We start from the raw sequence: 12,864 nt of genomic DNA on the forward strand, positions 1-12,864 counted from the left end.
TTGCGGAATGTCCCTTACTTTGCCTTGAAGGACTTTATTTATGCCTATATTTTTTACTCGAAATCTTCCAAGCAAAGACCAAGTCATTTTTGTCTTGTTTTCCTCCATAGTTAACACACGACATGCCAATACACTATGGTAGATCGTTTGCAAAAAATTGCTTCAGTTATTGCCCTCCCTATATCCATGCCCATTGCCATGTGACTTTGCAGTTCCTCCCCTCAAGAGAAGTCTATTTCCCCTGCCCTTGAATCTGGGCTAGGTTGTGACTTGATTGGCCAATACAGTACAGCCAAAGTGACTTCTCTGAGCCTAAACCTCAAGAGGCCTTGCATGTTTCTGCTCATTATCTTGGAACACTTGCTCAAGCTAGTTGGCTGGAGGATGGGAGTCACATACCCCATTCATCCTCATCACCCCAACTAGCACCCAGCCAACTACCAGAGGAAGAGCCACCTGGCTGACTTGCAGTGAACCACAGATGCATAAAGGGAAACAAAGCTTCCCAGTCTAAACTGCAAAACTGTAAGCTAAATGAATGGTTGTTGTTTTCAGTCACTAAACTTGGGTTCCTTTGTTACAAGCAAAAGTTAACTAATAGAAAAGTGAACCCACACTCTTTATAACAGATTGATTATCCCTTTACTCTGTCACCAAGGACAGAATGCAGTGATGCGATCATAGGTCACTGAAGCCTCCAACTCCTGGGCCCGAGCAATCCTACCATCTCAGTCTCCTGAGTAGCTGGGACCACAGGTGCCCACAACCATGCCTGTCTAATTTTTTTTTTAGTTTTTTGTAAAGACAGGTCTCACCATGTTGCTCAGGCTAGTCTTGAACTCCTGGCCCCAAGTGATCCTCCTGTCTCAGCCTCCCAAAGTGCTAGGATTACAAACATGAGCTACTATGTCCCGCCCACCCTATCCCTTCTTAATCCCAAAGAACAAATGGATCAAAGTCTGAGTTTGACTTGCAGTAGGAAAGCTTTATTATAGTCAAGATCATGCAGGGTGTGAGATCACCCCAGGCCAGAGAGAGGAAAGAGGTCTGTCTCCCCAACCCTGAAGTCATCAAAGCCAAGCAGGGTTGGAAGCCAGTGGAAAGCCAGAGGCATATATGCCAAGTCAGTCCAGTCCCAAACGGGCACAGGGGCTGGTTGCCAGCTATTCCTGATGTCAGGATCCAATAAGCAGGCTTCATCAGGGGTCTGCCCATCTGGGGATGCTCAGCTGGGGCTGGGCAGGAGAAGTTTACAGAGGCTCTAGTATCGCGAAAGGAAGCCTGTGGAGAGACAGAAGGGAGATGAGGGGGAGAAGGGAGGACTGTGAGCAGGAGCAGAGAGGTTGGGACTTGGGGAAAGATGGGGAAACTCAAAGTAAGGACACTAGAGCTCAAAGAGCTGGAGAATCCTGAGGTGGAAGGACTCTGGGTTCTCCCAATCTACTGGTCCCCATCTAATTCCTGAATCTCTGTTGCAGCAAACCTGGCAGATGCACCCCCAAGTCTGAGGGTGGGGAGCTTATGAGGCAGCCCCCTCCATTCAACAGATATGTTAGTCAATTATTTGGATATTGAGGCAAAAATGGCCCCAGCCTCACTCCTAGATATACATCCCTGGCCCTGCAGTGCCACTGGACACACAAAACCACATCAGACACCCCGCAGGGCAGCTCCCAGGCACCTCAAGTCTACCCTGAGCTAAACATCCCCAGTCATATTACCCAGCCTTTTATTATAATTTCATATTACATTTTTATTTTATAAAACTCAATGTGTACATGGGAAAATTTTCCCTGATCTAGAGACCAACTCACCTGTGTGAGTCTTTCTTACATTTAGATTATGTTCATCCTTTTGGCAGTTGCATCATGCAATAGTTGTGCAAACCAACCACTGACTGCAATCTCTGAGTCTCTTTTCCAGCAGAACTGTTGCTGATCCAGGTCCCCCATCCTCATGAGGGTTGAAAGTACTGGCTGTGAAGCCCCACAGAGCTGAACCCCTCATTTGTGATTGTATGACTTTGAGCAAAGTAGTTATTTTAGTTATTTTCTCTGAACCTCATTTTCCTTAAAATGGGGATTATAATGAAACCTACTTCAAAGGGTGTATCATGATAATGCACAATTTTCAACCCATCTCCTACACTACTGAGACTCAGCCATGTGTAGATTTAGTCCTAGCCTCATCCTAGGCTCTGTCAAAAATAATGATCAATTGAGAACCAAGGGCATGTCTCTGGCACCTCATAGAGGTTTCCCTAACATCTAGCTCTATTCAGAATCTGTATTTCCCAGAGATTCAAAAATACTCAAAAAAAAAAAAAGGGTGATACCTTGACTCTCCACCCCACAACCTAGAGTTGTGCCTCCCTCCACCCCACAACCTAGGATTGTCCCTTACCTTTTGTCTCATCTTGGTCACCAGATTTTGAGGAAGAAGACTGGGAATGGGATGATTTTCCGCTTCCTCCTCCATAGCCGCCACCACTTCCACTCCCTTCTTCACCACCTCCGTAGCTGCCTCCACTTTCACCTCCAAAACCACTTCCTCCACCATGGCTGCCTCCACTTCCTCCCCTGGACCCACTTCCTCCACCATAGCCACCCCCACTTCCTCCTCCAGAGCCACTTCCTCCTCCATAGCTGCCCCCACTTCCTCCACTATGGCCACCTCCACTTCCTCCGCTATGGCCACCTCCACTTCCTCCACCATAGCCACCTCCAGAACCACTTCCTCCACCATAGCTGCCTCCACTTCCTCCCCTGGAACCTCTTCCATAACTTCCTCCACTTCCTCCTCGACCTCCTTGGCCACCTCCAAGACCAATTTTTCCAGCTCCGGAGGATTCACTAGGAAAGAAAGAAAACAAGAGAGTTAAAATGAGCGGCCCAAACACACATATATGAGGATGGACCTGAACAGAGTCAGGACCCAAACATGAATCTTTCTGTTTTCCTTCCTGGGAGGCAGAGGACAGAGTCTGGGCTGGCACCATAGCTGGGAGGGTAGAGCCTCCAGCTGGGACTGTGGAGCTTTCCCCTCCCTGGAGCAGGGAGGCAGCGCCTTCCCTCAGTGTCACCATCCTCCTTCCCCAAAGCCCAAATGCACTGAGATCCCCACCGCCCCCAGGATGAAGAAGTCCTCAACCCATAAGACCCTGTGTATAAGAACTTCCCCCAGCTGCCTCTATCCAGAGGGACAGAAGGAGTATCAGAGGCCTAAGAGACCCCCAGGGGTTCCACTGAATCGTGGGGCACCTACAAGTCTTCCTGGCCTCCCTCAAGGAGGTTGCGGTAGGTCTGGATTTCTTGCTCCAGCCGCATCTTAATGCTGAGCAGAAGGCTGTATTCCTGATTCTGGCACTCGATCTCTTGCCGGACTTCAGTGATCTGGGCCTCCAAGTTACTGATCTGCTCCTGGATCATCTGCAGCTGGCCACAGTAGCGGTTCTTCGTGTCTTCCAAGCTCTTCTCCAGGGCTGCTTTCTAAGGGTCAAGAGAAGGCTTTAAGAGGGATGCTACATCATAACTCCTCTTCTTCCCACTCCTGGGCTGCAAAGCCTTCCTGTGCCCCACCTTGGCAAAGGTTCTACAGCAGAACTACCAACCTTGCTGAGCTGAGACTGCAGCTCAATCTCCAACTCCTGGACACCGTGCCGGAGCTGGGTCACCTCCTTGGCACTGGACTGCACCTCCTGACCACTACTGGATACCTCATTCTCGATCTGGGTTATCTGCAAAACCAAAGGCTCAGTAAGCATCAGGCTGGGCCAGGAGCTTCAGTGGGCAAGATTCTGCCCCATTCACCAGGATCTTCACCTGCAGGGCCAAGGCTGATCCAAAGCCAAGGACAAGTCTTTCTGAGTTCTGGGTACCCTCCAGCCATGAAGGTTTGTCCAGTCCTCTCAATATGACCTTCCCTCTCAACAAGGTTGCAAGATCCTTCACACTTTGTCTCACAACCATCTTTCTAATCTAACCTTATTCCAAACTTCCCCCACCTTTCACACACACACACACACACACACACCACAGACCATGCCTTCATGTATGTGCCAGACTCTGGCTAGGCACTGGAGACTCAAGGAGGAAGAGAACTACCAAGGAGTTCAGTACAGTATGGGAGACACACTGTATCCCTCTCTTGTAGTCCTACATTACATAGCATTAGATTAAATTGTTCACGTTCTGCTTTTGTTCACACACATCTAATAAACTGTGAGCTTCTCAAGGCAGCAATCTTCTTTGGCTCATATCTGAGACATCAACACCTCTGAGACATCAATACTTTACATATAACATGGCACTGAGAAGCTACTTTGTAATGATGTTGGTATGCAGTGAATGAAGATGGTTGAATGACTTCCATTGGAAGATGGATAAATGACAGCTTCACTGAGAGATGGAGAGATAGGAGGATGAAGGAATGGGAGGCCGGAGGGATGGAGATATGCATAGATGGAGGGGAGGAGGCTGAATGGGCAGCCCACTCTGCTCACCTGAGTCTCATATTGATTCTCGATGTCCTTTCTGTTCTTAGCAATGAGCTGCTCATACTCCTGACGCATGTCATTGAGGGTCTTGGTGAGATCTTTGCCAGGAGCAACGTTTATCTCCACATTGACATCTCCACTGTTCTGCCCAGTCAGCTGACTCATCTCCTGCCAGGGAGGAAGGGGAGATGAGGTCAGGGATAAAGTCCTCTGCACCACCTTTCAGATTTCTGCCTGTGGTCCCCACAGGGTACAAAAAGGGGACACAGTTGTGAAGCCAAAGCCCACCCACTACCATAGGTGATGCCAAGGAGAAGCTGAAAGTGTCCTCAAGAGCAAAGGAGAGGGTGTCTCCCGGGTAATTCTCCAAAGCTCCCATGCTGTCTCGGCATTTCTGCTCCTCCCTCTCCCCAGTAAGCCATAAGCCCCAGCACCCTACCTCCTTATGATTCTTCTTGAGGGCCATCAGCTCCTCCTGCAGAGTCTCATACTGCATCTCCAGGTCAGACTTCTCCATGGTCAGATTGTCCAGCACCTGCCGCAGGCCATTGATGTCAGCATCCACTCCTTGCCGCAGGTTTTGCTCCATCTCGAACCTGCAGACCAGCCAGGGTAGAAAACAATCAAGACGGAACAAGGGCCTACCAGGACCTCCAGAGCACTGAGATTCAGGGGGTAAGGGCTGATGACAGGAGAGGAAAGGAGGAGCAGGGCTCACTTTATCCTGAAGTCATCTAGTGTCATGCGAGTGTTGTCGATGTCCACAAGAGTTTTGTTGTTGCCCACTGTCAGGTCCACAATCTGAAAAAAAATGACACAACCATGAAGTCACACTGTGGACCACTGCTTGGAGGGCAAGAGGCCAGGCACAGGAGGTGAGGATTCCATTCAGGAAGATTCTCAAGAGGAATGAGGAACTTCCAACAGCTGGGACATGGCACAGACCCCTTCCAGGCTTCAGCGAAGATGTTTGGTGTGGCCTTCATTCATTCATTCAACAAATATTTGAAGATCTACTGCAAAGGGCATTGTAGGATTTAGAGATTACTGACATCCTGTTCCTCAAGGAGCCCACCATTGACTACAAAGTCAAAAGTGTCCTAAAAGAGTTCAAGGAAAGGAGAGGTGGCTTACGGCAATGGGAGATCAAGAAAGACTTCAGGAAGGAGGTGGCTGGCAATTGAATTGGGCGCTGAAGGATGGCTAGGGTGTAACATTAATAAATAAATGGAAGAGGTTTGGAGTAGAAGAAACAGCACATCCAGACACATGCAGGAGTGAAAACAAGAGGAATCACTGAATATACTGAAGAGTCAGACTGTGAGCTCCACCAGAACTCAGTCTAGCACATCACTGTGTCTACCCAGAGCAACCCTGAGGGTAGGCACTCACTGAACTGAATGGCTGAATAAATGGACAGATAGATGGACATGTGGGTGGAGGGAGGGAGGGAGGGATGGATGGATGGATGGATGGATGGATGGATGGATGGATGGATGGATGGATAGACAGCTTTCCTTTCCCAGAGTTCTGGATCCTCTCCATCACTTGAATAACCAAATGTACAATCGGGTCCAAAATACCTTAAAAGATCAAGATACACTCCTAAAGAAGCCTAGGAGAAGTACAAAGGAAGAGAGAGTATTGACTTAGACCAGACCTAAAGGAGGTTCCACATCCAGTCCCAGCTCAGCTCATGTTAACCCAGGCCTCCTCTCTGCTCTGCCCAAACTCTGAAAGTTGAAGAAATGGAAATGAACCCTCAGAGCACAGGCCAAAGTCCTATCCTGGGATCCCCAGAAACCAAACACAAGTTTGTTTCTGATGAAAGCGTACATTTCCAAAACGTGGATTCCCTGGCTATTATCTGAGCTTAGAGTTTAGCATTTTACCTTTTTTGGAAGATAAAGAATGTAAGAGAAAAAGACCAAGACAGAAACAGTTTCCTGCACCTACCTGGTCCTTGAGATCATCAATAGTGTTGTAGTAAGAGGAGTAGTTCTTCTGGGTTGCAGCAGGGCCCTTCTTGTCATACCAATCCTGGATCTTATTCTCCAGGTCATTGTTGGCCTCCTCTAGAGCCTGCACCTTATCCAAGTAAGAGGCCAGCCGAGTATTGAGTTCCTGCATGGCGCTTTTCTCATTAGTAGTCAGAATACCACCATCACCGCCTCCAGCACCACCTCCAAAGCCTCCAAATCCACCCCCATAGCCACCACCAAACCCACCCCCATAGCTACCACCAAAGCCACCTCCAGAACCACCACCAAAGCCACCTCCAAAACCCCCAGAACTACCATAGCCTCCTCCAGAAGCACCACCAAAACCTCTGGAACCACCCCCAAAGCCACCACCTAAACTACTGGCACTAAAACCACCCCCAGATCCTCCGCCGTAGCTGTAGCCAAAACTGCCGCCACCTCCCCTCCCACAGACACGAGAGCTTCCCCCTCCATAGCCACTGGAAGAGCTGAATCGGCCCCCTCCTCCACCGCCCCCTGAGGAGCTGAAGCGGCTGTAGGAAGACCTTATGCTGCCCCCGCTGCCCACGCCGCCCCCGCCACCCCCGCCGCTGCGGCTCAAGTAGGACGAGGAGAACTGTCTGCAGCTCATGACACGGCTGGTAGCTCACAGGTTAAGAAGCAGTGGTAGGAGTGCTGCCGGCTCCCAAGTGCAGGGTACAGAGCTGTCCCTGGGACTGCCTACTTATACCCCCAGCTGAAGGTGGCACACCTAGGTGTGCCCTTGGTCTGTGCCAGCCTCCCCCCACAGACCTGAGGGAGGTCTGGGATACGGAGGCAGCTCGGCTGCCCCAGGCTCAGCGTCCTTTGGTGACTGCCTGGGGGCGACCCAGCCTCTCTCCATTGTGTGGGATAATTTGATGATATTAGGCTGTCAGGGCCACCATAAATCAGCTCTACTGCCACAGGGGTGACCTAGATCCTGGAGCCTGGTCTCTGGCTGGCCCCAACAGCAGGTCTAAGACTTAGCCCCTTCAGGAGAGAAACTCACAAGAGCAGAGTCACCTCCTCTATTGATGGTCAGTGCTGTCTGCATCCCTCCTTGCTCCCACCTTGTGCCCACTGTGGGCTGAGCTGGAACCAGGGTACTAAGGAGTTATCACAGAGGAGGGGGAGGCACAGCCCCTGCCCTTGTAGAGCCCCAAAAGGATGAAACCAGTCTTCGCTCTCAGGATCCTCAAGGCTTTCTGTGGAGACTGAGGCTCTGCCCTTGGGAGATTCCAGTTTGATAAGAAGACAACAGGCATGGCCAAAAGATGGAGAGAGGCACCCAGACCTTGCCCGCCGGCGCTCAAGGACAGCGTGCAGAGTTCACACAAAGGGCTGGGAGAAGAAAGTGGACCAAATAAACAAGGGGGTGCTGACACTAGCTGACCTCTGAGCAGGAATGCAAGTGGCTCGACAGTCCTGGTCCTTTTGCAGGGCCCAGCAGGGAGCGTGGCATTGACCTTGGTCGAGTGCCTACCCAATACGGAGCTCGGGAGGGGATACAGAGATGTGTGACTTATCCCTGCTCCTGGCAGAAACTTGGATGTATATTCTGGTCACCAAGGCCAGAAGAGAATGGTGAAGAACGCGCTGGTCTCCGGTCTGCCTACCTGAGCTCCATCCAGCTCCATGCTCATGAGCTGTGTGACTTTGATAAGTTACTTAACTACTCTGTGCCTCAGTTTCCTCCTCTGAAAAAGGTTGATATGAATAGTTTGTCCATCTCCTAGTAAGAGACTTGTGAGAAATGCTCAAAAAATGTTTGACTCTCTCTGATCATTCAGCCCCCTAACTCCCCGTTAACTCTGCCCTCATCCAGACCTTAGCCATGAGCTTCTAACCGCCCTCCCTGCCTCTCCCATGTCCCTCTGACTCTTCCTGCAGAGCAGCCAGAATGATCTTTCTAATCCATGTCTGACAACATCACTTCACTGGCTTCGCTCCACCCTCAAGATAAGGTCCACATTCCTGGCACTTAGGCCAGTCACCATCTTTCCATTCCTGCCCCATCTCCCACCATCCCCCTGACCCCCTAGAAAACCATACAACACTCCCCAAACGCCCTTCTTCCCTCTAAGAATACTCGGCACTTGCCGTGACCTCTAATGCCTCTCTCCATCTTTTCAACACAGAAAACTACTCATCTTCAGTGATCGCTCTGAGTGCCTCCTCCTCCGTCTTCCTGTACTCTCGCCCCCTGCGTTTGTACTGTGCTCTGTTACAGTGTCTCACACTTATCTCCATGGCTCTATGAAGCACTTGATGAAGAATAAAAGTTCATGTACTGAAAAAAAAGAAGAAAGCTCTCTCTATTGGCAGCAAGAGCTCCTCTAAACCTGCTCGTGCTCATCTTGTACCTGCCCCATTGCCCAGCGCCACGTCTGGTCCGAGTAAGATGCCAACACATACGAGATGGAGGACAGATATCAGTCATTCCAAAAAGATGCTCATTGCTGAAAAGGAGCTAAAGGTAAGGAAAGAGAGGCCAGGATGGTCAGCAAAGGCCTGAAGGAAGCAATGCCTGCATGTTTAGGAGGCATAGATGACTGGTATTTCTTGAGGGGCTTTTAACTGATGCTCAGCGACTGTTAAATAATACTGAAGTGGCCGCACACGGTCCACGCCTGTAATCCCAGCACTTTGGGAAGCCAAGGCGGGCAGATTGCCTGAGCTCAGGAGTTCGAGATCAGCCTGGGCAACATGGCAAAGCCCCGTCTCTACTAAAAATACAAAAAAATAATCCGGGCGTGGTGGCGCACGCCTGTAATCCCAGCTACTCAGGAGGTTAAGGCATGAGAACCACTTGAGCCCAGGAGGCACAAATTGCAGTGAGCGGAGATCTGTGCCACTGCGCTCCAGACTGGGCTACAGAGCAAGATTCTGTCTCAAAAAAAATAAATAATAATAATAATAATGCAGCACTTGGAGAGAAGATGTCTTTTTTCCATGTTTGTTTGTTGGTTGGTTGGTTGGTTGGTTTTGAGACAGAGTCTCACTCTGTCATCTAAGCTGGAGTGCAATGGCATGATCACAGCTCACTGCAGCCTCAACCTCCTGGACTCAAGCCATCCTCCAGCCTCAGCCTCCCAAGTAGGTGGGACTACAGGCACACACCACCATGCTCAGCTAATTTTTTTTCATAAAGATGGGGTTTCCCTATGTTGCCCAGGCTGATCTTGAACTCCTGGGCTCAAAGGATCCTCCTGTCTCAGCCTCCCAAAGTGCTGGGATTACAGGCATGAGCCACTGCACCTGGCCTCTTTTTCTACTTTTCTATCTTCTGATTAGACAAGGATGAAATCTCATTTGGACACTAAGGCCTGTCTAATGCCCCACCACACTTATCAATCACCCTGTTCAAAAAAAGAGAGCCAGCTTTGGGCTCAGAACCTTTAGAAAGTAACGGCATCTAGTTAGAAGTTCAGTATTTCTGTATATCATTTCCTTCTGCTTCTGGCAAGTGAGTATGACTTTCTTTTTGGTAGTAATGTAAGATTTCCTTTATAAATATATCAGTTGAAATGAAAGGTGAGCTAATTTACCAAAATGTGTTAAATAAATATTTAAATGGATGGTACAAAATATGTTAAATTAAAAATTAAGCAAGTAGTTTAAGTTTTGAAAATTAAGAGAATTTAATTCTCTTTTATTCAATATTCAGGGAATACTGAAGGCATTTTATGAATGGTTAATACATGGGAGACTCTTAGATCAAGGCTAGTGGCTATAATTGATTCCCTTTCAACTTTCTTTTTTTTTTTTTTTTTGAGCTGGAGTCTCGCTCTGTCGCCCAGGCTGGAGTGCAGTGGCGCGATCTCCGCTCAGCTTACTGCAAGCTCCACCTCCCAGATTCATGCCATTCTCCTGCCTCAGCCTCCTGAGTAGCTGGGACTACAGGCGCCTACCACCATGCCTGGCTAATTTTTTTTTTTTTTTTTTTTTTTTTTTTTTGTATTTTTAGTAGAGACGGGGTTTCCCTGTGTTAGCCAGGATGGTCTCGATCTCCTGACCTCATGATCCGCCCACCTCAGCCTCCCAAAGTGCTGGGGGATTACAGGCGTGGGCCACCACACCCAGCTTCTACTTTCTTAAACTGTTTTAAACCATTCAGGGTCTTTGCCAAGCTCTGCTGGGAAGCCCAGAATCTCCTGCAATGTGTTCCAAGGCCTGAGAAGTTACCCTCTTCCCCATGCCCATGCTGATGCCAACACTCTGGTTGGGACATAAGCCCCAGGTCCTGGGTCCCTGAGCTGGATGGAGAAGTCGGTAGTGCTGTGGGTGGGCCACCCTGGAAAGATCCAGCAGAGTGGCACTTCCAGAACCCTGCTCTGTCATCTGCAAATGTATCTGTGCTGGGGGATCCTAAGAACAGCTGAGACCCGCTTGATTGAGCAGAAGCTCCCCACTGGGGCACCCTGGCCAGCTAAGCCTCTTGAGAGATGGCCCTGCTTTCCAGCCCTGGTGCCAAACCCCAACCCCTGTCCTCACCCACCTTCTCCACTTCCCACCCTCCAGCCCTGTCCTAAGCCTCGCCCAGCCCAAAGCAGCAGGCTTCGTCGCTCGGAATTCCTCCCAGCTGCCAGGGAAAGTGAGCTGAGCCTGAGGACCACTGTGGGGTGGAGAGCACAGTAGCTCCCCAGCCAGGCAGGGCTGGGTCACCAGCCAGCCTCACCCTCCCTTCCCCTGTGGTCCTCAAAGCTGGCCTCAGTTTCCTCATGAGAAGCTCCTTCATGCACTGTTGCCAAGGGCTATAAAGACAGAGGGCTCCCGCCCGTAATCCCAGCACTTTGGGAGGCCGAGGCGGGCAGATCACAAGGTCAGGAGATCGAGACCATCCTGGCTAACATGGTGAAACCCCACCTCTACTGAAAATAAAATAAATTAGCCAGGCATGGTGGCGGGCGCCTGTAGTCCCAGCTACTCGGGAGGCTGAGGCAGGAGAATGGTGTGAACCCGGGAGGCGGAGCTTGCAGTGAGCCGAGATCGCACCACTGCACTCCAACCTGGGCGACAGAGCAAGATTCTGTCTTAAAAAAAAAAAAAAAAAAAAAAAAAGGCAGAGGATTCCTAGATGAATGCCCAACTGCTGCCCACATGTAGCCCCTGCCACATTGGCCCTCCTCCCCCCACATCTGGCCTTGTTCCAATACAAAGAGGAGCTTGCTGTGCTTGCACCTCCTACGGTCCAGATAGGAGGTCTTGCTCCAGCTGCAGCAGAGCACCATCTCTTCCCTTCTCCCAAGCTCTCTGCCTGGCATGGGAACCAGACTGGGCAAGATGGGGCCAGGGATGAGGAAGGCCAACAGCATGGCCTGAGTGAATGATTTCTTCTAGGTCATGTGACATGGCTCACTCTTCCAACCTCTCAGGGCTCAGGGTCTGCCCTCTGAGCCCCACCTTCAACACCTCCCATGGGAGCCCTCCAAAGAATGAACCAGGAATGGAAACGGGCAAGCCCATGGCACCCTGACACCTGGGACCCAGCAAGAATCAACACTGCCTCTCCAGCCAATGTGCAAGGCTGCAGCCTAGACCCAGTGCCAGCATCCCAAATGCAGGCCCTCCCCTTGGGGAGTGGATGGAGTAGGAGAGAAGGGGCTGCAAGGACCCACATAGGCAAGCAGAGGGACAGAGAGGGAACAAAAGATTCCACCTGCAAGGTGTCCCCAGAGGCAAAAGTATCGTCCACTGGGGACATGCGGACCTGGAAGCAGCACAAGAACAGTTTTGCTCTGGTCGTGGGAGCCCTCTTGCTTGCCTGTAAGCAGCCTCCCACACCCCCAATTTACTCTCCATTGCTGTCTGTCATTGATCCCCAGGTGTGGCCAGGGAGAGACCTGAGTCAGCATGTGGCTGGCTGCTGGGAGAGGGAGCACCAGCTGAGTCACGGCTCCTCCCCTGGAGCATCCATGAGCCATCCAGGCAGGTGTGCATTGCCCACTGGCGCAGGGCTGTGGGTACCTGCACCTGTCTGTCAACACTGATTCTTTCTCATACAACAGGCACTTGCCACCACCCTGCCCAGCCAGACCCTCTCAGACTACAGTGAGGGGATGGAGTGGGCCCACATAGGTGCCTCCACTTGAGTCTAGGCACCCCAGGCTTGTGTCTGCTAGGACACACCTAGCAGAGAGGCTGAGAGCACTGGCTTCGGAGCCAGGCAGGTCATAGTGTAAAGTCAGATTCTTCCACTTATTTGGGGAAAGTTGCTTCCCCTCTGTGAACCTGTTTCCTCACTGTAAATTCGGATTCATCCTTTACTGAGCACCTACTATGTGCCAGGCATTGGGTTGAGTGCTGGGGATAAAGTAATCTTGATGGACAGTTATGGGATAAAATAGACCTACAAAAATAAACATG

General features: G+C 50.4%; 1 protein-coding gene across 1 annotated transcript; it reads right to left on the minus strand.

Moving 5' to 3' along the window:
* Window positions 1-972: 972 nt before the first annotated feature.
* On the minus strand, window positions 973-7,175 carry KRT9 (keratin 9). Its single transcript, XM_005584185.3, has 8 exons — window positions 6,452-7,175; window positions 5,214-5,296; window positions 4,935-5,091; window positions 4,502-4,663; window positions 3,611-3,736; window positions 3,265-3,488; window positions 2,404-2,852; window positions 973-1,281 (listed from the first exon to the last, which is right to left on the minus strand). The coding sequence occupies exons 1-8, from the start codon at window positions 7,106-7,108 to the stop codon at window positions 1,262-1,264; spliced, it is 1,878 nt and encodes a 625-aa protein (XP_005584242.2). The 5' UTR covers window positions 7,109-7,175; the 3' UTR covers window positions 973-1,261.
* Window positions 7,176-12,864: the final 5,689 nt, after the last annotated feature.

The sequence above is a fragment of the Macaca fascicularis genome, chromosome 16 (genome assembly GCF_037993035.2).
Source record: "Macaca fascicularis isolate 582-1 chromosome 16, T2T-MFA8v1.1".
Classification (NCBI taxonomy): domain Eukaryota; kingdom Metazoa; phylum Chordata; class Mammalia; order Primates; family Cercopithecidae; genus Macaca; species Macaca fascicularis.